Source organism: Cricetulus griseus, chromosome 2, assembly GCF_003668045.3.
Source record: "Cricetulus griseus strain 17A/GY chromosome 2, alternate assembly CriGri-PICRH-1.0, whole genome shotgun sequence".
Classification (NCBI taxonomy): Eukaryota; Metazoa; Chordata; class Mammalia; order Rodentia; family Cricetidae; genus Cricetulus; species Cricetulus griseus.
The window spans coordinates 221,503,905-221,531,108 of record NC_048595.1 but is presented as its reverse complement, the minus strand read 5'-3'; the positions used below and the strand labels follow the sequence as shown (position 1 = coordinate 221,531,108).

The window sequence follows — 27,204 nt, the reverse complement described above, 5'->3', positions numbered from 1 at the left end:
GACCACTAGTATTTAGTTTTACCCTAGGTCTCTGGGCTATCTAGTCTCTTGATTCTTGGTCACTCAAGCAGTGTTTGGATATGGTTTCATCTCATGGAATGGTTCTTAAGTCAAATCATAGAACATTCCAAATTTAAAAGTTGCCCAGTCTTTAAAAAAGTCCATTACTCAAGAGTCTAACTTTTCCTTAAATGTCCAAAAACTCAACTGTAGGCTCCTATAAAATAAAAAAAATAAATTATATACTTTCTTACTTTAAGAAGAAAGAACCAGAGCACAGTTACAATCAAAGCAAAGCCCAACTCCATAAGTATAAATAGCTCCGTGTGTGGCATCTGGTACTCATGGTCTTCTTGGCTCCAAAGCTTTCATTTCTCCAGCTCTGCCATTCATAGCACACCCAGTTTGTCTTGTAGTCTCAGGGCAGTTCGAATCCACAGCTGCTGTTGTCTTTTGTTGTCATTTTATGGTTCTGGCATCTCCCATAGGCTGGGGTCTCCACGAGCAGTACCTTCATCAGTGGCCTCCTGGGTTCTCTTCAGGGATTCTGACCTTACTACGTGGTATCAATAGTCTCTTTCCATGACTAATCCTGCAATCCTAGGGTCTCCACTGTCACTGAGACTCTACATTTACAAGTGCCTTCTCCTGGCATCTTTTCAGGGACTCCAGCCCTTGTATACAGACCTTTTTACTCTATGACCCTCTCATGCCTGAATCTTACACATTATCAAGTTTGGCTGTCAGCATGAGATTCAGCCTTGACCTGCTGTGAACCACAGCTTCTAACTCCAAGGGAATACTCCCAAAAGATTTCATTTCAGTGTGCCATTCAAAGCTTTGTTGCATAAACTTCCGGTAGACTGTTTCTTTGCATCAATTGCATGTGTTACTAGGATTTGGTAGTCTTAAGAAAATGGGTAGTATTTACCCTATCTGGAAGACCTTAATCACTTAATTTAAGGATAAATACCTTCTTAACTTTCTGCTATATGGTGGCTCTCTACTTGTATCAGTGACTCTCAACTTTCATAATGCTGTGGTCCTTTAGTACAGTTCTTCATATTGTGGTGAACCCCAATATAAAATTGTTTTCATTGCTACTTCATAACTGTAATTTTGCTATTGGATTTATAATGTAAATATTTGATATATAGGATATGTAGCCTCTGTGAAAGTGTTGTTTAACACCCCCCAAGGGGTCATGACCTACAGGCTGAGAACCACATTTACTATTCCTATTGATTTATACTGCACCCTTTCCCTAACACTCATTCTTTAGGATAATTAGTCTGAATATTATATAGACAGAATTATCCTTCTTTAAGAAGAAATAATAATCAACTTTGAATTTACTTCAAAGCTTATCATTATTTTATAGACTTTAATTATAGTATTTGTATCAAAGATTTGGTCTGGTCTTTCTATCTCTTGGGATTTATTTTTATCTGTACAATAAAGGAAATTCTACTCCACAAACTATTAAGAAAGGAGCCACCATTATTAAAAGCAAAATCTCACCATCTTTTCTATTCTAGATATTAGTTACTTTTACTTGGTAGGTATAATGTCCTAATTAGTCATAGGTCATAAACTGAAATTTAAATGAAAAAGTAGAAGTAATCTAGCACTAGTCTAGGGTTTTTTTAAAAATCCTGCTTGGTGTTTTTTTTTTTCAAGGCAGGGTTTCACAATGTAGTCCTAGCTGTTCTTGAACTCATTCTTGTAGACCAGGCTGGCCTTGAACACAGAGATATACCTACCTCTGCCTCCATAGTGCTGGGATTAAAGGTGTGTGCCACCACTGCCCAGCTCTGCTTTGTGTTTTTGCACTGAACCTGCAGACTGTGCTGTGGGGATGGAGAAGAAGTTTCACTCTCTAGCAGAAAGGTACTGTGATGGTTCCTTTAGGTGGGATTCACCTGATGGTGCTAATGTCACTTGCATCTGGATATCTAGTGGCTTTCATACTTTTTTTTTTTTTTTTTTTTTTTTTTTTTGGTTTTTCAAGACAGGGTTTCTCTGTGGCTTTTTTTGGAAGCTGTCCTGGAACTAGCTCTTGTAGACCAGGTTGGTCTCGAACTCACAGAGATCCACCTGCCTCTGCCTCCCGAGTGCTGGGATTAAAGGCGTGCGCCACCAACACCCGGCTTGGCTTTCATACTTTTGGTACATGAATTCTTCAGTTAGTTGGTTCACAGAGACAGGAGGAACATGATAACAAAGGTAGTAAGGATTCAGTAGGTTAGGGAAAGGCACTCATTTGCTGTTGCTGGGAAAAAAAGGAGAAATTAATGCCACAGGCAGTTGTATCTGAATTGGTAAAGGAAACAGCATGAGAATGTGATATGGTTAAAATTTAGAATGCCTGTGCTTCTTTTTAATTTAGTGTTTATTGTCCCTTTTAAATTAAATTTCTGTCCGTAAACTGTCTCCAGAGTTTCTGAACACAGAAATGGTAAAGATGAAGTATTTAGGAAACCACTGTTATTGTGCTTAACCTCTATGCTTGACCTATAATGTATTCCACATTTTATCTTGTATTATTTAACTTTAAAGACCATTTGGGAATTCTTGTATTAAACTTTAAGTAAAATAAGTAGCACTAATACATCCTTCTTCCTTAAACCATGTAATACTCTTTTGATCTAGTTAAATGCCAACAATAAAATTTTAATTTAAAAAGAATCTTGGGCATATGAAATCTCTTAGTCTAAGCTAATTGAAGCAGCCATAAGCATGAGAATAAAGTGGAGGTGGAGATGGAAGTAGTATGTATGGTGCTGGGTTCTAAGCCAGGCGCTTACTGTTGAACTCAGTGTTTAGTTGTTTTTGACTGTAAGAGTCTCCCTCAAGTGTTGGCTACTGAGTTGAGTAGATGTTAGGGTATGCATTGATTATTTTAAATTCTCCCACAACAGCCCACATGTGCGAATATTTGCATCATAGAGGGAGTTAGGTAGCCATAGGTGAAGAAAACTAGAAAATACTTAGATTTAAAAGCACTGTTTTTGTATTCTAGCATACCTGGATAAATGAGACATTTTTAATTTTGTCATTTTATGGAATATTTAAGATAAGAAATTATAGCTTTTTGTTGCAATTCTCATTTGTAAATTATATGCTTTCCCCACTACTTGGAAGACTAAGGCAGGATGATCTCAAGTTCCAGGACAGCCTGTTCTGTATAGTGAGAACCTGCTTATAAATAGATAAATGGTAAATAAATAAATTATATGCAGAATTATTTTGAGTAAAGTTGCTATCTAAATTTAGATTTCATAAAGGAATCTACAAAGCAGGCCTTCATGATTTTTTTTGTTTGTTTGTTTTGAGACAGGGTTTCTCTATGTAGCTCTGCTTGTCTTGGAACTCACTCTGTAGTTGGCCTCAGCTCAAGAGATCTCACCTCTGCCTCCATAATGTTGGGATTAAATAAAATTAAGCCAATCTATCCATGGTAGCTCTTTTTCTTAGCTGTCTTTTTCAGTGTGGGGATTGTTTCTTGCTTTTCATCTAATATTTAGTTACTCATATTTATGTCAGTAGATAGGAAATAATTTGACCAAGGGAGATTGAATTATAGGTAATGGTATATTCTACTGGGTTCTTTTTCCTAATGATAGGATTCGTTTGACTTAATCCCTTTTGCTGTCTGTGAGTAGGCTTGCTAAGGAAATCTTTCTGAAATGTAAATGCTAATCATCTCTCAAATTTAAAGATGATTAAAGTTTCTGGCTTTTATTTTGTTTGCTTGCTTGTTTAACAAAGTAAAAAAAATTACCTCCTGAAAAATGTAGGTCCCTCTGTGAGTTGATGTTTTGTATTGTATTGTTTATCATAATGCCTATTGTAAATGTATTGCCCAGAATAATAAAACTGTTTTTCCCCTAGGGAAGTGAAAATTACATCTTGTCTAATGACACCAGATCACAGCTCAAATTTCTTGAAAAGCTAGATCAATTGGAGAAACAGAGGAAGGATCTAGAAGAAAGAGAGATGTTACTAAGAGCAGCCAAGGTAAGCATTGTGTGACTTACAGGAACGTGGCCTGGCAATGTGACAGTCTTGCTTTTATGAAGCCTTTAGATTTCTCTTGAGAATATCCTAAAATGAAATTATTAATATGGCGTCTCACAGCCAAGATGGTGTAGGGTAGTAGTAGCATTCAGTTAATTTAGTCACTAAGTCATAATCTTTTGTTTCCCCCTCCCTCATATTCTTTTGGACCCCATGTCATTTCCATCCATCTATCCCAATTCCCAGGTTAAACTCTTATACAAATTTTAGACTCTTAATATACTAAGCTGAAATTAACAAGAACAATATTTAAAAGATAGGAAGATTATAGTAAATTAAGACTATTTTGGAGTATATGGAACCAAATATAAGTTGGTGGAAATGGATTAGAGAGAGGGAGAATCATAGGAATGACAGATGGAGCCATAGACCTGTATTCTTCCTTTTAAGTTGTTTTCTAGGACTAGTAATGCCTGGGTACTGCATAAAAGTTCAATTCTACTACAGTTTTATATTTTGTACCCCCACAGTTCTTCGTAGACATAATTGGAGTCTCACAAGAAATTGTGAAAGCTGAACACCAGAGTCTTAATTTTTATTTTGAGGACCTTTTGACATTAAAGACATGCACCATCATACCCAGTCCACCACCTATTGTTTTTAATCTTCTGTAATAAGACAGGATCTATGTACTAATACTAATGTAGCCCACATAGCCTTTGTACCCACTGTCCTGTTGCCTTTTCTGAAATGCTGGAATTTACAAGGGTCAGTCATGATACTTGGCTCTAATTGCTTCTTTGATTTATTTTAAATGATTTATTCTGATATTATAGTACCAAAACTATACATTTTGTCCATTTTCTTAGATTCCCTCATTTTCTTGCATTTGTTCCATCTCTACTCATTTCCCCATCCCTTGCATGCACCTTAACACACACACACTTTAGTTTGTCAGTATGTCCATCTTCCCTTCTTCCTTAGTTGAGAGTTTTTTTTAAATCTATTTACAGTTATGTAACTGTCTATACTAGACAATTCAGAGAATCTTTGGAAAGCAGTCCTGAGACATAATGACCCATCATCCTTAAACATTCTAGTGTGCATTGCACAGATCCCTGTTCAGATTTCACCAGCTGTCTCACTTGTTTTCTTTGTGTTCCATTTTTCTCTCCAGAAATATGTATTTCATTTACTCTCTTTTCACATTTCTTCTGGCAATCTCAGTCCTTCTTATGGACTCATTCCCTTAGCACTTTCAAGACCTTACCTACCTTCAACTCACTTTCTGCATCATGACCTTCACCTGCATTCGTTTGGTATTTCCTTAGGACTTATAGTTATGTACCCTTGGCAGGAATACACAAAGGTGATGATACATTTTTCTGAGCTAATAATCTCAGAAGGCAACCTGATAATCCAGGCATTTAGTTGTCTGCCAGTTCTTTCCATTTTAAATTGACCACTGTCTCTGTAAGTTTTTAGTTTTAAGTTTTTATTTTTTCATGGGTTATTTTAATGTTCACAAATTATATCAACATCTTTTCTTCATCTAATTTTCATGTATCAGCCTTCGAAAGTTCCTGAATCAGCTACTTCTGTGGGGATTGCCTGGTACTAATTGTTATTCTCATTAACTTCCCTTCACATATAACTCTCTGTTATATGAAAAGGCTTTCTTTTTCTCCCTATTAATGAAAATATGAATCTGTGGGTTTCTGTTTAATTCAGCTGTCTATATTACCTTACTATTAAGATTTATTTTGATGCTCATAATGCCTGTAGGTGGGAGACCCTTCTAAATTGGCACTTGTCATGTCTCTTTCACTCTCTGAGCATGTCCTACATTTTGTTATTAAGATATTCGAGGGCCAACCTTTACTCTTCCTGCTTCCATCTTGGAATCAACCATATCTATAGGAAATTCTGCGTCTTATTACTTGAAGATGATGTTCAGAAACCGGTATTAGAGCACACAGTGCACTATGTTCATTGCTTAACAGTGTCATTCTATATAGGATATATTAGTGGATGGCTCTAGTAAATATTTGTATGATGTGTATATACATACATGTACACAAATATCTACAATGTTTTCTGTATCTCTATTTGTATTATTGAATCATGAGTTCATATGGATACCTCTGGACTTTATTTGTTTATTTATTTTATTTATTGGTTTTCGAGACAGGGTAGCTTTGGAGGCTATCCTGGCACTCACTTTGGAGACCAGGCTTGCCTCAAACTCACAGAGATCTGCCTGCCTCTGCCTCCTGAGTGCTGGGATTAAAGGCGTGTGCCACCATTGCCCGACCTGGACTTCATTCTTTGTACCCAAACATATCTACTTTATAAAGCCTGGTCACCTGAATTCAGTCCCTGAATTGTACATGGTGGTAGGAGACCTGGCTCCCATAAGTTGTTCCTCTGACCTGTACACTTGTTCAGTGGTCTTCATGTATGTGCATATTCATTCATTTGTATTTGCTGCCTGCTTCCCTCCCTTCAAATAATTTTTTACTTCAGGATTCAGAAAGTTTACTTTAATTATAATCTTTAGCATATGTAATCAGTCAGTGTATATATTTGATCAGTGAGATCCATATGCCACCAGAGTGACTGACTCTTGTCTACTATTTCCTTCATGCGATTTTATTGGCCATACTTCTTAGCATTACAACCACTGGCCTGTGTGTCATCGAGACATCCCAAACCTCTACAAGGATATGGGCATTGTAGCATTGTCACTGCCCTGCTGTCTCAGCCCCAAACTGACCCCTGTGCTGAGAAGGGCAGGGAGATGAGACAGGAAAATACTCTTTCTTAAGCTTGAAATACTCTAAGCAAGAACTCAGCTATCATAACAAGGAAGTTTACTGGTTCTTTATTTCTAATAACTATACAATAAATAAGGTTATAAAACCATTGGATACTATTCTAGGTATTATTTATATAAAATATTATACTGGTTCTTAGTCTTTTGGGGTTTTCTTCTTTTTTTGAGACAGAGTGCTAAATATTGGGATGCCCTGGGTTTCAGTCTTATGCCTCCTAAGATTGTACTTACAGCTCGGTCTACATTCTGAAACTTTTGGCATGTACAATTGACTGCTTGTTTGATACCACTTTTCTGGCCAATAGGACTCTCAAATTGTGTATGTCCAAATAGACTTCTGATTTTTCTTACTTTTAATATGGCTTTTTCTAACTCAAAGACACCCTAATTTACCTAACTTATGGGGGGAAAACCCCTAAGTGTTATCTTTGCTTTTTCTCCATGCCCATGCCTTAGTAACTCTCACTGTAGTCTATAATATCCATCCTCTCTTCATTCCATTGTCACCACTCTAGTCCAATATATTGTTTCCTCAGATTTTTATGTATTCTAACTGATCTCTTTTTCTTTCCATATCCATTTCATCAGAATGGTTTTCATAATAAAAATGCATGGCCTTGCAGGGTGTGGTAGCTCAAGACTTTAATCCCAGCGCCTGGGAGGCAGAGGCAAGAGGATCTCTTTGAGTTTGAGGACAGACTGGGTCTCAAAACAAAACAAACATAGCTTTTAGTGATTTCTTGTTGGTTGTACTTATCCAAACTTCTTACAGGACCTGAGTCCCTCTTTGAGTTTGCCTCATGACACTCCTTCACTCATTCCACTATCATACTGAAGTATCTGTTCCAAGCTTGTGTCCACCTTAGGGCATTCAACCTTTGATTTGGCATCTGAAACTGACAGCTGAATTCTTTCTCCATTGTTGTGTACTCTTCTCATTAGATCTTCCGCTATAGAAAGTTAGAATTCCTCTCAGTTACTTAGACCAGAATCTAAGATAACATTTTTTTTTTCCTCTTTGGTTTGTATTTTGTATCTAGTCTACCACAAATTTGGTTTGACTTTACTTTCAAAATGGAATTTGAATCTATTTGTCTTTGTAATCATTGCTCTACTGCTGTTCTAGACTGCAGTCATTGTTTTCTCAGTCACCCTCTATTCATAGCAATTTCTTGAGAATGGTTTCTTCATTATGTGGGCACCTGTCCCTTCAGTTGTAGATGTATGTAGTAAACACGTGGTATGCCCAGTGGAGCTCACTTCGAAGGGGTTGCTCCAGTGTACTCTCATTCTTGTGCTGTGCAACAATAGTCTTCCTCCAGTGGCTGATTGTTAAATCGACAATTAACTCTTCTACTTCTTAAAATGGCTACAAGGCAACACTTAACCTCCTTTTTCTCCTTCATATTTTCTGTGTGCCTCAAACACATGGTCATCATATCTGTTCTCAGGCTTGCTGTCATTTTAAGGCTTTTGTATTTACTGTGTCTTCTGTTTGAATGTTCTTCCCTAATGACTTAATGTGATTGCCTATTTCTTGTTGTTCAGACTTCTCCTCAATTGTTAGTTGTCAGAGATAGATGTCTAACACACCGCCTAACCAGAGAAGTACCTACCACATTCCTCATGCTCATTTTTATCACATTTTGTTTTATTTATAGCATGGATAGTATCAAAAAGTATTAGTTTAGTAAGTGTTATAGAGCACCTAAAACTCTAATAAAAATATTAGAATGTGTTTCCTACTTGTGCTTTCAGAAATTACTCTTTTTAAGAGATTTGATTCAAGGCTAGTTGAGTTCTTGATTTTCATAGCTGTTTAAATAACATATGCTTTTCCAAAATGGCTTCACCTAAAGATAAGCCAGTGTTCTTTGTTTTCATTCATTTGAGTCCACACTTCTTTCCCCTTTCTCCTGTTCAGGCCAGTTTTCATTTTGCCCTGTTCCAGCAGGAACAATGTCATGCCTTGACTGGACCTGACTGACATTGTTAGCATCATTTTCAGTATGTGTTTCCTCCAGGCTAGAACTGCAGCAGCCAGCCCAGATGAGGAGGAGGAGGGGGCAAGGGCTGGAGTGCAGTGAGACTGGATCGAGGCATTGCCCCTGGAGCTAGGGTTTTCAATCACAGGAGAAATAATCGTTTATTAAATATTTAACAGCAATGCTAGTGTTTAGATGATTTCTATTAAAATTTTCTTTTCCTTTGACAGAGCCGTTCCAATAAAGAAGATCCAGAACAGCTGAGATTAAAGCAGAAAGCCAAAGAGGTAGGACTTTCAAGTTACCATTCTGGTCTTTGTGTTTGAGGGAAGGTTGGCAGCCTCTCTCTTGGCAATTAGGTCAGGGTTTATTTTACTGTTGCATACCATTTGCAAAAGCCTTGGGGAAGGACAGGAACTGCTGAAGGCAAGGGCAGTACTTCAAATGAGGTCAGTGAGCTATGTGCTCTCCTTTTAAAATTTATTTTCAAGGCTTAGGCCTGTCTGGAAATGGCTCTTTGTAAACTGCAACCATATACTTGGAGGAATATAGTGTGGGATTAAAAGAAAGAAAGAAAGAAACTTTGAGATTTAGCATCTGGGACTGTACAATAGGCTACATTTTTCCAGGGTAATTGTTCGTTTTGTAAATCTGATACTGCTTATAATTCTTTGGCTGGGAGGCGGTACTGGGATTTAGTTTTAAATGGAAAATGCCTCTGGCTTTTAATTTTCTGGGCCCAGCAGTTTTCTGTTCTGGAATGGAGCCCTTGTTTCACACAGTTCATGTTTAGCTGCAGGGGTTTTAGTTTATAGCTTAGACTGGTTAAGCTTTTACTCCCAGAGGCCTCTGCATAGCAACTGTAGAAATCAACAAATAAGTTCATTTATGTCTGCAGCCTTCTCTCAGTAGCTGACTTTTTACATTTCCCAATATCCATTTCCTGACTTCTCTAGCCTCAGAGAAAAAAGCTCCACTAATTGGAGCTTATTTTAATTGAGCCTTAATATTGGATCTCACTGGAGTTACCCCCAGAGCTACTGAGAACAGAATGAAATGAAAGTACCTAAGGTTCAAGGTGTGTGTGTGTGTGTGTGAGAGAGAGAGAGAGAGAGAGAGAGAGAGAGAGAGAGAGAGAGAGAGAGAGAGAGAGAGAGAGAGAGAGAATGAGAATGAGAATTTTCACTTGACCTGCAGATTCTCTTCTCTCCTGAATAAATCATCAATCCTGTTCACATTCCTGGTTAAGGATCTGACAGCAGACGATAATAAAGACAATTGAGGTGTGAGATGTGTGATATGGAGCTGAAGAAATTGGTTTCTATAGTTACTTGACTGATTTCATGCAAATTTTAAGCATCTTAATGCTAAATAAGAGTGATTTCCTGAGCAATGTTTTCCTTAACTGTGCCTCTTGAACTATGAATCTGTTGTCCTCAGCATTGCTGCACTTGGCATCTAGGTGCCAGCAGCAGCAGCAGGTTATTTATTGATGTTCTATAAGCCCTTATTGTTTGGATTAATGTAGGAGCTGAGGCAAAAACACATGGATATCTAGTATGATTCTTAGAATCAACGTTTTGTATTTTCTTTAATATAGAGAAAGAAAATACTTTGGGTAGAGGGATATGAAGACCAGGGCAAGAAAGGAAGGACATTAAACAAAATGCTCCTTATTCTAATTCCTCCCAATGGATATTTATCACACTGTTAACCTGAGAATCATATCTAGCATTCTTTTTAAGCAAACTTAGATTAATGATAGGTATTTGCAACTGTGCCACTTGTCATTGCTCTGAATCCTGGGTATCTTCTTTCTTTAATTAAGGACTGACTGAATGCTTATATCTTTCTTTTAATTGATTCTCATTTTGAAAAGTATCACTCAGAAAGCTAATTATCTTACCATGTGTGTTGTTGCTTCATAAAGATGGGTACTTAGATTCTTTTTTTTTTTTCTTCATCTTTGAAAGAGGTGGTTTTATTTGTTTCATATATTTGGTATTTTGTTTATTCCATGAAGTCAAAAGGTACACAGCAGTCTTCAAACAATACTGTGGGGTAGGGTGTGGTTTCTTTTTCTGAAAAGGATTGATAGCAAGCCTGCTTTTTTCCTGTTCCTTTGCACCTCTATTTAGTATTTTTTTTTCAAGCAAGGTTAAAAGAAAATAGTTTTCTTCCAAACCATTTTTGCAGTCTTTTAGTTTTTTTTTCTGTAAATCCTCTATGATCAAAAAGGAGTCAAATTTATTATTGTTGGTTCAAGAAGAGAGCCATTCTGTGTTATATATTGGCTGCAAAGTTGTTTGAAAGTTAAATATTGTCATTCTTGTCTTTCTGTCCTATAGAGATGTGAGCAACTTCACTTTACTAAGTAGCTCCCTTTCAGAGTCATACATGGGTCACTGTATTTTGGTTATAAAAATATTTTCTCTACCTTATAAATTACCAAATGTAATTTATAAATTTATGAACTTACAGAAGTTTTAATATTATGGTTTGTTTCTTGGGGTATAAACTAGGATGTTTTCTTGGTTTATTTGGGAAGATTAGCACAGTTTTGTAGTGGTTGCTCTATTAGATGGCTTTGTTTACTTTTACAAACTGGTCCCAGGAAGGGTGGACTAATGACCGCATTATAAATGCAGAAGTCCAAAAGAACTACTTAGAAAACTTGTAGGCTTTGTTAATGCTTGGAGGTATTTCAGCCAGGGGTGCTGATCATGATTCAAATCATGCCTGAATCTGGAGTTTGAATTGTTAATGACTTGCAGCTTCGATATTGATAGTTCCCCTGGGGTTTTTCATTTTTTCCTAAAATAGTTTTAGAAACTTTGTTGTTTGTGTTCAGTTTATATGAGCAATCTGTTAAATTGGCAGGTTTTTATGAAGATGTCTCTTCAAATGTTGCTGTTCTCATCTGACTGTCTTTGGGTTTACCTTTAGCCTATTCAGTCCATTGCAGTGGCTCCTGCTGCACACTGTGGCCATTGACCTGACAGGTCATCCATTTGAAAACCTTACTGCTATCTGGCAAATGTCTGGGGCCATCTCTATAATTCAGACATTTTATTTTAAAATTGAAGAGTATCTTTTCCCATTTTCACTGTTTTTTGTTTGTTTGTCTTGCTTTTGTTTTTTCTCTAAAAACAATTTTATTTTTCCTGTCTTCAAACTTTTTAATACCTAACAGTTTTCACAGTTGCAATTTAGGGGTAAATAGATACTTTTCCAAGATTTTTAAAAAATATGTTTTTCTATCCTTATGTCCATTTGGATATCTTTTTTTCCTCATTTGAGAAATGAGTTTAGTAGATCTGTACAGAGTGAAGCAAAGCATTTATTCATTTTCTTTTTAACACTTTGAGGAATTCTCACTTTTGTTTTTATATCAGACAATAATGGGGAAGAACAGGACTACAGTAATGTATGTGCTGGCACATTTATTTTGCATAGCAACTTGAGGGGGATTAAAATTCATTAACAGGTCAGAAACATACTCTGAAATAGGATTTTTTTTCTAAATGGATTATGAGCTGAAAACTTTGTATAATTAATAGAGCACTGCATGTAAGGCCTCATTTCTGAATAGAAAGTAAAAGAAAGGCAGTACAGAATGTGTTAGTGTGGTCTTGTGCTGCTGTTATTTTTTTTTTTTTTTGAGACAGTGACTTGATATTTAGCCCTGGCTACCTTTGTACACAACTAGGCTGGCCTGGAATTCATAGAAATCCTCCTGCATCTGCCTCCCAAATTCTGGGATTAAAGGTGTGCATCACTACACCTGGGAGGACATTGTTTTTGTTCTATTTGTTTGAGATAGCATCTCCTTACGTAGTTCTGGAACTTTCTGTGTAGACCAGGTTGGCCTCACAAGCTTGGTTCAGCTGTCTCTGTAGATTTCTCCAACATGATCTTGACCTCCCTTGTTCATATATTCCTTCCTGCCTTTCTTCAACTGGATTTCCAGAACTATGTCTGGTTCCGTCAATTACTGGATGAGGGCTCTATGATAAGATGGGGCATTCACCAATCTGATTTACAGGGGAAGGCCAGTTCAGGCACCCTCTCCACTATTGCTAAGAGTCTTAGTTGGGTCATCCTGTGGATTCTTGGCAATTACTCTAGCACCAGGTTTCTCCCTAACCACATAGGCTTTCTCTATTAAGATATCTATTTGATTGCTCTTCCATTGCATCCCACCCCCACCATTCTGTTCCCCTATGTTCTCATCCTCCCTCCCCTGCCCCTTACCACCCCCACCCCAGTTTACCCAGTAGATCTCATCTGTGTCCTTCTTAGGGTTCTCCTTGTTACCTAGCTCTCTGCAGCTGTGGATTGTAGTCTGGTTATCCTTTGCTTCACACCTAATACCCACTTATGAGTGAATACCAATGGTGTTTGTCTTTTTATTCTGGGTTATCTCACTCAGGATGTTTTTTTTTTCTAGTTTGATCCTCTAGTTCATGAGGATCATGAGTAGTACTCCATTGTGTAAATGTACCACATTTTCTTTATCCATTCTTTAGTTGAGGGGCATCTATGTTGTTTCCAGGTTCTGTCTATTATGAATAATGCTGCTATGAACATAGTTGGACAAATGTCCTTTGGTATGATTGAGCATCCTTTGGGTATATGCCCAAGAGTGGTATTGCTGGGTTTTGAGGTAGATTGATTCCCAGTTTTCTAAGAAGCTACCATACTGATTTCCAAAGTGGCTGTATAAGTTTGCATTACCCCCAGCAGTAGAAGAATGTTCTCCTCACTCCACATCCTATTATATAAGTTGTCCTCAGTATTTTTGATCATAGCCATTCTGGAAGGTATAAGAGTTGTTTTGATTTGCATTTCTCTGATGATTAAGGATGTTGAGCACTTTCTTAAATGTCTTTTGGCCATTTGAGAGTCTTTTGGTGAGAATTCTCTGTTTAGTTTTGTACCCCATTTTCCAGTTGGGTTCTTTTGTATTTGGTGTCTAGTTTCTTGAGTTCTTTATATATTTTGGAGATAAGCCCTCTATCAGATGTGAGGTTGGTGAATGTCTTTTCTCATTCGGTAGGTTGTCATTTTGTCTTATTGACAGTGTCCTTTGCCTTACAAAAGGTTTTCAGTTTCAGGATGTTCCATTTATTGATTGTTGCCTTCAATGTCTGTGTTACCGGTGTTGTATTTAGGGAGTGGTCAACTGTGCCAATGTGTTCAAGGCCACTTTTCACTTTCTCTTCTATCAGGTTCAGTGTAGCTGGATTTATGTGGAGGTGCTTGATCCACTTGGATTTGAGTTTTGTGCATGGCAATCGATGTAGATCTATTTGCAGTCTTCTCCAGGTTGACATCCAGTTATGCCAGCAGCGTTTGTTTTCCTTTTTCCATTGTACCATTTTGGGTTCTTTGTCAAAAATCAGGTGTTCATAGGTGTGTGAATTAATGTCAGAGTCTTCAATTCTATTCCATTCCACTGATCCACATGTTTGATTTTTATGCCAATACCAAACTGTTTTTATTACGATAACTGTATGGTAGAATTTGAAGTCAGGAATGGTGATGCCTCATTAAGTTCCTTTATTGTACAGGATTGTTTTAGTTATTCTGATTTTTTTTTTTTTTTTGGTTTTCCATATGAAGTTGAGTATTATTCTTTCAAGGTCTGTGAAGAATTGTGTTGGGATTTTGATGAAGATTGCATTGAACCTATAGATTTCGTATGGTATGATTGCCATTTTTATTGTGTTGATCCTACCTATCCAAGAACGTGGGAGATCTTTCCCTTTTCTGATATCCTCTTCAAGTTCTTTTTTTGGGGACTTCTTGTCATATATGCCTTTCACTTGTTTGGTTAGTGTTACTCCAGGATACTTTGTATTTGTGGCTATTGAAAAGGATGATGTTTCTCTGATTTTCTTTTCAGACCCATCATCATTTGTATATACAAGGGCTACTGATTTTTTGAGTTAATCTTTTATCCTGCCACTTTACTGAAGGTATTTATCAGCTGTAGGAGTTCCTGGGTAGAATATATATATATATATATATATATATATATATATATATATATTCATATCATCTGTGAATAGTGATAGTTTGACTTCTTCCCAGTTTGTATCCCCTGGATCTCCTTTTGTTATCTTACTACTCTAGGTAGAACTTCGAGGGCTATATAGAATAGATATGGAGAGAATAGACAGCATTGTCTTGTTCTTGATGTCAGTGGGATCACTTTGAGTTTCTCTCCATTTAGTTTGATGTTGGCTCTTGACTTACTGTATATTGCTTTTGTTATGTATAGATATGTTCCTTGTATCCTTGCTTTCTCTAAGTCCTTTATCATGAAGGGGTGTTAGATTTTTGTGGAAGGCTTTTTAAGCATCTAATGAGATGATCATATGGTTTTTTTCTTTCAGTTTGTTTATATGGTGGATTACATTGGTGGATTTTTGTATGTTGAACCAACCCTGCATCTCTGACTTGAAACCTCCTTGATCATGATAGATGATTTTTTTGATGTGTTCTTAGATTTGGTTTGCCAATATTTTTTTAAATAATTTATTTAACTTTATTTTATGTGCATCGGTATGAAGGTATCAGAGCCATTGGAGCTAGAGACAGTTGTGAGCTGCCATGTGGGTGCTGGGAATTGGACCTGGGCCTTCTGGAAGTGCAGCCAGTGCTCTTAACCACTGAGCCATTGAGTAGTTTTGCATCAATGTTCATGAGGGAGATTAGTCTGTGGTTCTCTTTCTTTGTTGCATCTTTGTGTGGTTTGGCTATCAGGGTTATTGTAGCCTCATAAAAGGAGTTTGGTAATACTCTCTTTATATTGTGTGGAACAATTTGAGGAGTATTGGAGTTAGCTCTTTGAATTTTTGGTAGAATTCTGTGCTGAAGCCTGGTTTTTTTGTTTGTTTGTTTTTTGTTTTTGTTGTTGTTGTTGTTGTTGGGAGACTTATAATGACTGCTTCTATTTCCGTAGGGGTTATAGGTCTGCTTTATTTGTTTATCTAGTCTTGATTTAGTTTTGGTAAGTGAAACCTATCCAGAAAACTGTCAGATTCTTTTAAATTTTCCAGTTCTGTGGAGTACAGATTTTTGAAGTTTAATCTGATGATTCTGTGGATTTCCTCAGTGTCTGTTGTTATGTCCCCATTTTCTTTACTGATTTTGTTAATTTGAATAATCTCTCTGCCTTTTGGTGTGTCTTCCTTGTTGGTATTCTCAAACAACCAACTCCTTGTTTCATTGATTCCTTGTATTGTTCTCTCTGTTTCTATTTTATTGATTTGCCCTCAATTTGATTATTTCCTATTGTCTACTCCTGGGTGAGTTTGCTTCTTTTTGTTCTAGAGCTTTCAGGTGTTCACTAGTGTGGGATTTCTCCAATTTCTATATGTAAGCATTTAGTGCTATGAATTTTTCCTCTTAGCACTGCTTTCATAGTGTCCCATACATTTGGGTGTGTTGTACATTCGTTTTTTTATTGAATTCTAAGAAATCTTTAATTTCTTTCTTTGTTTCTTCCTTGACCAAGGGGTGATTCAATTGGGTATTATTCAGTTTCCATGAGTTTGTAGGCATTCCAGAATTTTTTGTTGTTGAATTCTAGCTTTAAGCCATGGTGATCCATTAAGATACAGGGTGTTATCCCATTTTTCTTTCTTTCTTTTTTTTTTTTTTTGATATCTGTTAAGATTTGCTTTGTGACTATGTATGTGGTCAGTTTTAGAGAAGGTTCCATGGGGTGCTGAGAAGGTATATTCTTTTGTATTTGGGTGGGATGTTCTATAGATCTTTCTCTCTCTGTCTCTCCTGGGGAGGAAAATGTATATACATCCCAATCATGGTCCATCGTGAAGGGAGTTTGAGGTGGCAGCTCAAGTCAGGAAACTGGATGTATGAACTGAAGCAGAGGCTTTGAAGGATCATTACATACTGACTTGCTCTTCATGGCTTGCTCAGGCAGCTTTTTTTTACAGCACCCAGGACCACCAGCCCAGGGGTGGCACCACCCATAGTGAATTGGGCCCTCCATGTCAATCATCAGTTAAGGAAATACACCAGAGGCCAGTCTGGTGGGGGCATTAAATAACTCCAGCTTGCATCAAGTTGACATAAAACTAGCATTTATTTTTCTTAAATGTATCTGTCACAGATCAGAAGATTTTAATTTTGATGAAGATCAGTTTGTCAGTGCTTTTATGGATAGATATGCCATATCTAAGAAGTCTTTGCTAGATTCCCAACTCATGAATGTTTTCTCTGTGCTTTTTATATAAGTTTATGCTTTTTATACCTTGAGTTAATTTTTGTGTAGCATTTGACATTCAGGTCCAGATGGAATGTTTTTAAACTTTATTTTATACATGGATGTCCACTTACTCCTCCATTTTTTGAATGGATATAATGTTAGACATTCAGGTGGTAAGGACAGATTTTGTGTGTGATGGAAAAGAAATACTTTATTTTAAAAGTGTTGGGTGGGGCATCCCCAAAAGTCTTTGACAGGTGTTCTGATCCTTTGTGATTATTTACATAGCACCCACTTTCCAGGAGATCTCACAGGGTTCTATTTATTACTTGTAGTCCTGGTGATTACATTTACATAGCTGCATTTACTTTTGCAGTGCTGAATAGTTTCCATGTATGCTAAGCAAGTGCCCTCTCTTGAATTAATAACTCTGTCCCTCATATAAATCTTAAAAATCAGTTTGTTTCTATTCATCAGGAATACTTACTGCAACTATGTTAGATCCTTGAGTCAGTTTGCAGAAAATCCTTTTGGTGTATAAGGTAGGGGAGTTAGGTTCTAGGGATTAAACCCAGGGCCTCACAATATGAGATGGCTATAAATAATTAATTTATTTCCCAGTATTTAATTTTATTGTATCTGTTTCTACTGATACTTGGGTAGATGATTATTATTGTTTGTGGGAACTTTGTATCTTGCAGTTCTGCTGAATGCATTCAATAAATTAGGGAGATTTTGTTTGTATGCTTTTCCTGTGTGTGTGTGTGTGTGTGTGTGTGTGTGTGTGTGTGTGTGTGTGTGTGTGTGTGTGTGTGTATGTGTATGTGTATGTGTATGTGTGTACATACTATCAAGTCATAGCTCACATGTGGAGATCAGAAGACAACTTGGGAAGCTGGTTCTCTTTTCTACCATGTGGGTCACAGGATTGCACTTCAGGTCATCAGACTCAGCAGCAAGCATGCTACACAAGCCATCTTGTCTGCTGGCCATCAGAGAGAGAGAGAGAGAGACAGAGAGAGAGAGAGAGAGAGAGAGAGAGAGAGAGAGAGAGAGAGAGAGAGAGAGAGAGAGAGAGAGAGAGAGAAGGGGGTTGTTGTTGTTGCTGCTGTTTTCGTAGGTAATTTAGCTTTTCTGCATTGATAATCTTGCAGTCCTCTTGAATTTTTTTCTGAGCTTCGTGTTGTCATCAACTTCAACTACAGTCATACCAAATCTATGCCCAGAACTTTCTCTTGTTCCAGTCGTGTCTGTTTTTCTTGTTTTTCTCTTTTCTTTCTTTCTATTTTTTTTCTTTGTACTAAACTTTATTTTTTTCTGAGAAAGTGTTATAACTATAGAGGCAACTAAAACTATGGTCAGTTTCTAGGTATTTTTTTAGCTTGTTTTTGGGGTGGGGATTTTCTAAAACATTATGAGTAAAAGAGTTATTTACATGTTCAGTTTAAAAGCTTTTTTGCAGGGGAGGGAGGAAGTCCTTATTTGATATGACTATCTTTAAGATACCCTATCTCTATGGGAAGGCCTTTAAAATATACTTTTATTTGATATGTGCTGCAGGCTAGATTAACTTTTTTTTTTTTTTTTTTTTTTTTTTTTTTTGGTACACAGAAGTTCTGGATTGTGGCAGCATCTGACCCTTGACTATAATTTTTATTTAAAAGGCCAGCAGCAACAAAAGATCTTACAAATTCTGAAAACCCTTACCTAACAAGGCCTATGCTTTAAAAGGATTTCTGTCCTGTAATTTGTGGAGCAAATAGGATTTTTTTTTTTTTTTTTTTTTTTGGTTTTTAGAGACAGGGTTTCTCTGTGTAGCTTTGGAGCCTATCCTGGCACTCACTCTGTAGACCAGGCTGGTCTTGAACTCACAGAGATCCTTCTGTCTCTGCCTCCCAAGTGCTGGGATTAAAGGCGTGCACCACCAACGCCCAGTTTAGAATATAATTCTTAGTTTACTTACTTTGACTAATTGTTACCTAATATATTTATGCTGCTATATCAAACTCCCTTAGCTTATTTTCTTTCTTTTCCTCTATAACTCTATAGTCTCTTTTTTCCCCCAAGAAATTATTATTTTTTATTAGTTTAAATTAGAAACAAGCCTGCTTCACATGTCAATCCATTCTCCCTCTCCCTCCCCTCCCCTCCAGCCCCTTAGCTTATTTTCAACAGTATTTTATTTTTCACAGCTTTGGAAGCTAGGATGTCTAAAATGAAGGTGAGAGCTGATTTGGTGTTTGATTAGCTGATGGTGTTCCATTCCTCATAGATGGTCCCAGTACTCTGATCCTTACCTTCTTTTATAATGTGTTTGAACCTTGGTTCATATTTGTTCTTTTGTTGTTGTTCCTAAAGAATACTCCCATTGTAAGTTTTTCTTAGTAGACTGTCTTGACCTTGTTGGAATGTGACTGTCATTCTGTCTCAACAACATAATGTCTTAAATATCAGTAAGATTTTCATGAGAGCTGAACATTTTCCCTCTTCTAGAAAAGCTGAAGGGCTTATGCAGTGGTGTTTTATTTTTACTTGGTCTTTATAAAAAATACATAACAATTTTCACACTTAATCACTTTGAAATCCTTTTTCATAAGACCTCATTTATGGTTACCTTCTGTACTGTTTCCCAAATACTGAAAAATTGTACCGTGTAGTTTTGGCCATTCCAGACTAAGCTATATCACTCAAGATTTTTACCACAAAGACAAATACAAAGTAAATCCATGGGGACAAAAACAGTAAATGTTTATAGTGCTAACATTTGTCTCTGATTATTGGTTCTACATCTTCATTAGGTGATTTCTATGAAGTTGCACTAATCTCTTAGACCCTCACTGTGCAATTTTTTCCTGTTTGAGAGTTAGTGAATTACCCTTTCAGTGTGTTTGTGAAGTTTAAGAAAATAATTTCTAAGTCTTACAACATAGTAGAACTGTGCTCTGTCATGTACAAGCACTGTTCTGATTTCCTTTTCTTCTGTCTGCACTCCCTCTTCCCTGAGCTAGCTATCTCTTCTTTGTAAAGATCAGGGACTAGGAGTTAGTGGAGTCAAGACATTTTGACTCCTTGGCTGCAAAGGAGTCAAAATTTATTTTATTCTATAATTTTATTTGGGAATAAATACAGCATCTGGTTTTATGATCATTTTCTTTCTTGCTGAGCATCTATGTAAACATGTATTTTCTTTTCTTCCCCCATCTTCTAGTTGCAGCAATTGGAGCTCGCCCAGATCCAATACAGAGATGCTAATCTCACAGCTCTTGCAGCTATTGGACCACGGAAGAAGAGACCACTAGAATCAGGAAATGAGGTACTGATAGAAGTGTTTGTTATTTAATTTTTTTAATGTACAGAAAATAAGTCAAAAAGAAAACAAAAGATACAAGACATGGAAATAGTCTATCCTGCTCTATATGCTACCAAACTTTTCTTGAAATTCTTCTTTGCCAATTTTATTTTTAAATTTAAATTTTTAAATTTTGCCAGTTTTTTTTTTTCTAAAAAAAAAAAATGTGTGTTCTTTCAGCTTCATTGTTACATATTCTGTCCTCCTTTGTAGTCATTCTCTCCAGGTATACTGAGTATTACCCATTTTTAAAAATCTCTGTATTCTAACATTTGTAAATACTTAGTTTTGACATGTGTGCAAGCACATGTGTGTGTATGTATGTGTGTGCATTTTGGTGCCTGTGAATATAGATGACTGTAGTGGACAGAAGGTGTCAGCTCCCCTGGAGCTTGTGTTACAGGTGGTTTTGAACCATCTGACATGGGCACTAAAAACTGAACTTGGTTCTTCTGCAAGAGCAGTATATACTCACTACATTTATCCAGTGTTTCTTTCTGGCTCAGTGTAGCGAACTTCTCTACTCTACCATGTTTTCCCTGTTCTGATGAATTGACCTCTCTGGAACTGAGATTGATTGAATCTTTCCTCTCAAAAAAAGATAAATTTGGTTTAAATTTATTTCTAAATCTCTAAATAAGAGCTGAAATGTCATTTAGCCATGGTAATAGTGCATACCTACAGTCTCAGTGGAGCCAGGAGTTAACAGCCAGCCTTGCTTATATAGCAAATTTATCTCAAGGGTGGGGAAGGTTGTTAATGTGCATTTGGTTTTATCTCCTTAATTCTTAACTTACTGATTTGAAATGCCACTTTTATCAAATACAATTTTGAATTGAATTCATTTGTATTAGGATCATTTATGCACATTGTGTACCTGTCCTAGTAGAATTTGTTATAAGTAAAAATGTTTTGTGTCTGTTACATTTGTTGTTTAGTTCTGAAATGAAGCTAGCTGGCATAAGGAAGAAAATTCTCAACTTTTATATGACCATGAGGTTTAATAGGCTACCGACTATTTTACTGGGCAATACAAAAGACTATTCTTCTGGTATATATTTTAGTTTGTTATTATTGTTAGTTCTATAGATTACATTGAGAGCGCCACATAGTCTGTCAGTGAGATACATCTTGGCTCCTGTTTATCTATTAATATTTTATTCCTGAAACCTGTTTTTAGATACTGTCTGAACCATTTTAAATGTATAGGTAATTAGTATTAAACATATTCACATTATTGAAAGATCACAAATACTTTTATATCTTGTAAGACTAAAACACTATACTGATTTAACAATTCCATATCTCTCCATTCCCTAAGTCCCTTGTAAACCTCACTCCACTTTGCTTTTATGCTTCTATAAATTTGACTACTCATAAGTGGAATTAGACAGTATTCTTCCTTTCACTACTGGCTTATTTGACAGCTTAATGTCCTCAATGTTTCAGATCCTAATATATTGAAACATATGATAAAGCTAGTTCAGCAGAGAAATTATTTTCTACTTTCCTAGCATTGGGCAACCAACCCACTACCCTTTGGTTTTTTGCTCATATGTACATAAGTCTGTATAATTATCAAGATGGAGCATGATATTTCATTAAGTATATGGCTATGAACAGGCCTTATTACTATACTTTTTCCTTTTGTGTCAAGTAAGTGCTTAATAGTTTATCTTTGTCATCATAATAGAATTATCATTGTTTTAGCTCAGATGGCTCAGGGCGAGTTTGAAATGCTGACCATTAAACTCTAGGTCAGTGGATCTCAACCTTCCTAATGTCGCAACCCTTTAATACAGTACCTCATGTTGTGGTGACTCAACCATACAATTATTTTTGCTGCTACTTCATAACTTTACTTTTGCTACTGTTATGAATTGTAAGGCAAATATCTCATATGCAGGATATCTGATATGCAACCTCTGTGAAAGGATCATTAGACCTCAAAGGGTTATGACTCACAGGTTGAGAACCAGTGCTGTAGGCCCTCACTTTAATCTCATTTGACTTTGTTGCAAATTTTAGAGATATTAAATCCTGATTTCTTGTAAGATTTATTTTTAAATTTACTTAGTATGTATGTATATGTATGTGCACATGACACAGCATTACTGTGGAGGACAGAAGAGATCTCGATAGAGTTGGCCCTTTAATTCCACCTTTATTCAGGTTCTGGGAATGAATTTAGGTCTCCATGTATGCCATCTCACCAGCCCCAATATATTTTTACATGTCTTTCCTTCATTATATATTTATGTCTTCAGGTCTTTGGTAAGAAATGAATGTGCCTTTAATGTTCCAATGTGAAAGTCAGTTTATGTGATTTGTCTGTGTTGACTTAATTTTTCCTGGAGAGAAACAAATATCTGTCCTTTCCAGTTGGGTACCAACGACAGATCAAAGTACAGTTCACCAAAGTTCAGCTTGTGGAGACCAATGAGCTTAGTGGGCTTGCTTACACAGCACAGGTGAGGAGTTACAGAGTCCTGAAACAGCTACATCATCTCAAAGTTCTATCCCATAATGGATGGTGACTTTCTCTTAGAAGCTGCATCATGAAGCTATGCTTTCTATTGACCTTACTCTTGTATAATCTAGTATCTTTTAAGATGCCCCACCTGTGACAGGGAATTCGAGATTAGGGATTTGTGACACTCCTTATCTCCCTTTACTAGCTGTGGCAATGGCTAGTAAAGTCCAAGATGGCAACATACCATGTAGAGGGGAAAAAAAAAAAAAAAAAAAAAAAAAAAACACTGTACAAAAAAAAATGCAAAAATACAGCACTTTCTGTTAGGTATTCAGATAGAACATTTTAGAATAAAACTTAGGGTCCTGTTAATATTAGTGATTGTAGTAACTTATTTTCCACCTAACTCTGACTTGTTTCCAAGTTATTTTAGGGTAGTTTGGTTAGGAGTGATAGCTTAGGTAGGAAGAAGAAGATTTTTAAAAGGTTATGAATGAAGAAACAGCAATAAAAGTAAGGATAAATGAATGATGATGGTATAAATGAATCATATTTAAGAATCCTTTCTACTTGTTTTCTTTGTCATTTTTGGGTACCCATACCTAGGCTCCAAAACACAAAAGTCATATATATAGTTCTACCCTACTAAACACCTCTAGTCATATGGACAATGAGATGATCTTATTAGACTCTACTGTATTTTAAATTAAAAATACAAAGATACACCAGGGTTTAACAGAATTTTTTTTTTGCATCTGTTATATGTTAAATATAATAACAAAGAAATAATGATAAAACAACAGCAGTCATTCCAGGGAAAGGGAAAGCTAATACATGATTTCTTTCAGGAATGAGGTTTATTTGGAGAAAGGCCCTCCAGGCTGTGATGGGGCCTCAAGGTGGGAGGTGAAGCATTAAACAGTAAATGGCACAGCATATGTGGGAGTCCAAAGCATGATGAGGGTCTTAAATGGAAACAGCAGCTTCTTTTGAAAGCCGGGAGAGCAACTTCATAAAGAGCAAGAGTAAGAGAAAAGAAAATAGAAGGGGGAGGGGAGTATCAGACTTTTCAATATAAGTTTTTTGGGTTCTGGTGGGAAATTTCACATCACATGAATTAGGTCAACGTAGAGTATGTGAACAAGAGCATGGAAGAGCCAGGACCTGGTTAGTAATGTAAGTCAGGGGCTGCTATTAGGACACAGGACAGAGAGTTTTGTTTTCTCAACTCTCTGTTAGGAAGAACCTTCAGGGAAGCATGGCCTGATCTCACCACTGTCTTAAAGTGGCAAGCATCATACAATTTTATATATATAAGAAGTTAACTGAGCCTGTTTGAAGAAAAATTGAAAGTTACTTATAAATCAGTATTAAAGTAGTACAAAAGTAATAAAATGCATTGTATGTTGGACAATTAGTTCCTGACCCCTTAGATAGCTGAATAAAGTAATTAACATTGATTTATAGATAAATTAGTATTGAGTGCTTGCTATTTTAAAATCTTTAATGAATTAATTACCTCCCCCCAAGCAATTGAACCCAGGGCTTTGTGTATACTAGGCAGGTACTCTACCACTGAGTTATAGCCTCAACCAGAAAAAAGAAATCAATTTTAATTCTTCTGAAAAAGAGAAAAATATTTGAAGTCCCATTAATAGTCCTAACTCTCTTAGACATTGCACTAATTTTGGGGAAAAAATTCTCAGAATCATAATGGAACAAATTTCCCTTTCTTATTCCTTGCGATACTGTATTCAAAACCAGTGTCTTAGCATGTTGTAGGCACTTAATAGAGAATTGCTGATTGGAGTCCTAGAACTATTTTGGTTTTAGGAAGAAATCTGTGAAATAGATAGCCCCCACTCTGCTTATCTTTACAGCAGTATTCCTTTCCACCTCTCATTCCTTTTATTTCTGTACTTTGGCAGTAAAAGCCAGCTTTTAGTCCCTAGAAATGGTGCACTTCATTTTACAGAAGCACACAGAAAATGTTCAGCATAGGTTTCCTGCTAATAGCCAAAAAAGAATTCAAGAGAGGCTAGATGTTATGTCTTGAAAAGACCTTGATGGTGCAAAGTTGAGTAGAGTTCTATCCAACATTGATGTACCCATACTAAGTAGGGGGGAACATCAGGACACTGAGAGCAATCGATTCCATTGCTCATTGATTCTTCAAAGGTACATGAGTCATTTAACTAGAAAACTATTGACATGAAAAGTCCAGATTTAATTTTTTATTTCCTTAAGGGGCACAGATAGTTGCTACTTTTTTACTGCCATCTGTTTTCATCAGGCTACCAAGACCAGTTTTCTGAGTGTTCCTCATGTACATAAAAATAAATGATAATTCTTAAAAAAAAATTTTTTTGAGAAAGAAAGTAGTGACCAAAATAAGCAATAAGGACTAGGGAAATATTTGAGCTGGTACCAGTATTCGAAGCATAATGACCTGAGTTTGATCTGCCAGGACTCACATTAAAAACAAAGCAAAACAAAGAGCCTGATGTGGTGGCACACATCTATAATCTTAGCACTCCTACCTACAATGTGATGGAGACAAAGACATCCAGTGGAATTTTGTTGGGTAGACAGCTACCCTGGAGTACTTAAAGCAGCAGCAGCAGTGATGAGAGAAACCCCACCTCAACAAGGTAAAAGGCTAGAACTGACACCCAGAAGCAGTCCTCTGACCTTCTCTGCTTACACATATATGTGTGCATTTTCATGTGCATACATACATGCACACACACAGTGTTTTGAAGATATAAGCAATGAATAGGAGAGTTACGAATTTTAAAGTAGGAATACTCCAAAAATATTTAAGAAAGAAAAAGGTGAAGATGATAGCTGACATTGTATTATATTGCTAAATTGGTACTGTGCTTCCCATAATTCCTTTTCTCATATAGCTTCTGGTTTGCAATAATAGTTAACGTTCTTTTACTAAGTATTAGTCAGAAATATGTGCCATAAAATAGCTGTAAAGGAGTAGAACCTTAAGGATAAGTTCTTGAGTTAGTTCTGGGTTTTATAAAATTGGTTCTCTGGTCTAATTAGACAACAAGAGGCACAGATGACATTCAGTGGCAAAGAAGGTACATTTACACTTTGCACACTACAAATAAGGAATCAAGTTTGTAGAGAGCCAAGTCTGCAGTAACAAAAACAAGAATAATGGCATAGATTGTTCTCTTCAAAGTATACTATAGGACTAAAAGAAGAAAGAAGCTTTAAATTCTGAGCTCAGAAACTGCAAAAGGAAGTTAGAGCCCTTGGTTGCCCTAAAAGAAACTTTTATCTTTTGTAGCCAAAGGCACAGAGTTCTTGAAACCAAATCTAAAGTCTACAAGGATTTGAGTTACAACTCAAATTGAATTTCCAGCTGTGTAGTATTAACGTTTAACACTTTGGGGGAAAGGATGGGATGCTAAACATTGGGATGGGAATGTAGGTAGATTCCTATTAACTGGGTACCTTGAATGCCTCAGTGCTGCATAGCATTTAAACCAATCCTTCTGGCCCTGTGTGAAGGAGGTTAGTCTCCCAAGGAATCTGTTTTGGCTTCTCTTAGGGTGGTTGTCTTGCAAAGGGTAACTGATCTTCCTTAGAACTGGCCCTGGCCATTCTAAGAGATAGGTTTTGCCTGCCATTGCCCAAGAGATAGTGTGAGAATGGATCTGAAATGGTGAGGAATCTGTAGATTGGATCAGGCCAAATTCATTGATAGACGCTTACTAAGCAGCGATTTCTGACAGAAGGTTTATGGCAGTGGGCTAGAAGTGGCTTGAGCAGGTTTTCAGTTGGTTGACTTAAAGCTAGATTAGACGTCTAGATGTCTAGATGCAAAACAGAATAGGGAATAGAATTAATTCTAAGTAACTTGTAATATTTGTATATTGCAAGTTTTTATAGAGGCTGAAGGGATTAAGATTCTAGAGGGGATTTTTTATATTAGAATTCATCACTTGTCTTATGGGTAGATCTAGAGGATACTTTAAAAAGAAACTTACTCCTTTATGATATATGCCCGTGTGCATGCTATGGCATGCATGTGGAGGTCAGAGGATAACTTGGTAGGAGTTGGTTCTCTTGAGAATATGTACTTGTTGGAAGGCTCAGCATCCTTGAAAAGTTCTGTCTCTTTGCTTTATGCTAATAATGATGGTAGGAGTTTGCACTGCCAGACTAGGTTCCTTGAACTTATTGGTAGTAATGGGATCCAGGTGATAAAAGACAGATGAATATAGTGACTTTAATGACCAGCAAAGCCAATACAGTAGTCACTATAGTTTGAGCTAC

At 36.6% G+C, this 27,204-nt stretch overlaps 1 protein-coding gene across 2 annotated transcripts in view; it reads left to right on the top strand.

The window, feature by feature from the left end:
- Taf4b (TATA-box binding protein associated factor 4b) overlaps window positions 1-27,204 on the top strand; it is a 115,193-nt gene that overhangs the window by 56,021 nt on the left and 31,968 nt on the right. For both annotated transcript variants that reach the window (XR_004768374.1, XM_027404368.2), the window contains exons 12-14: window positions 3,895-4,020; window positions 9,072-9,128; window positions 20,292-20,396. Coding sequence is in view for 1 of the 2 variants with exons in the window: in XM_027404368.2 (XP_027260169.1) it covers window positions 3,895-4,020; window positions 9,072-9,128; window positions 20,292-20,396 (288 nt within the window). In the remaining variant the exon portion in view is untranslated. The remainder of the gene's footprint in view (window positions 1-3,894; window positions 4,021-9,071; window positions 9,129-20,291; window positions 20,397-27,204) is intronic.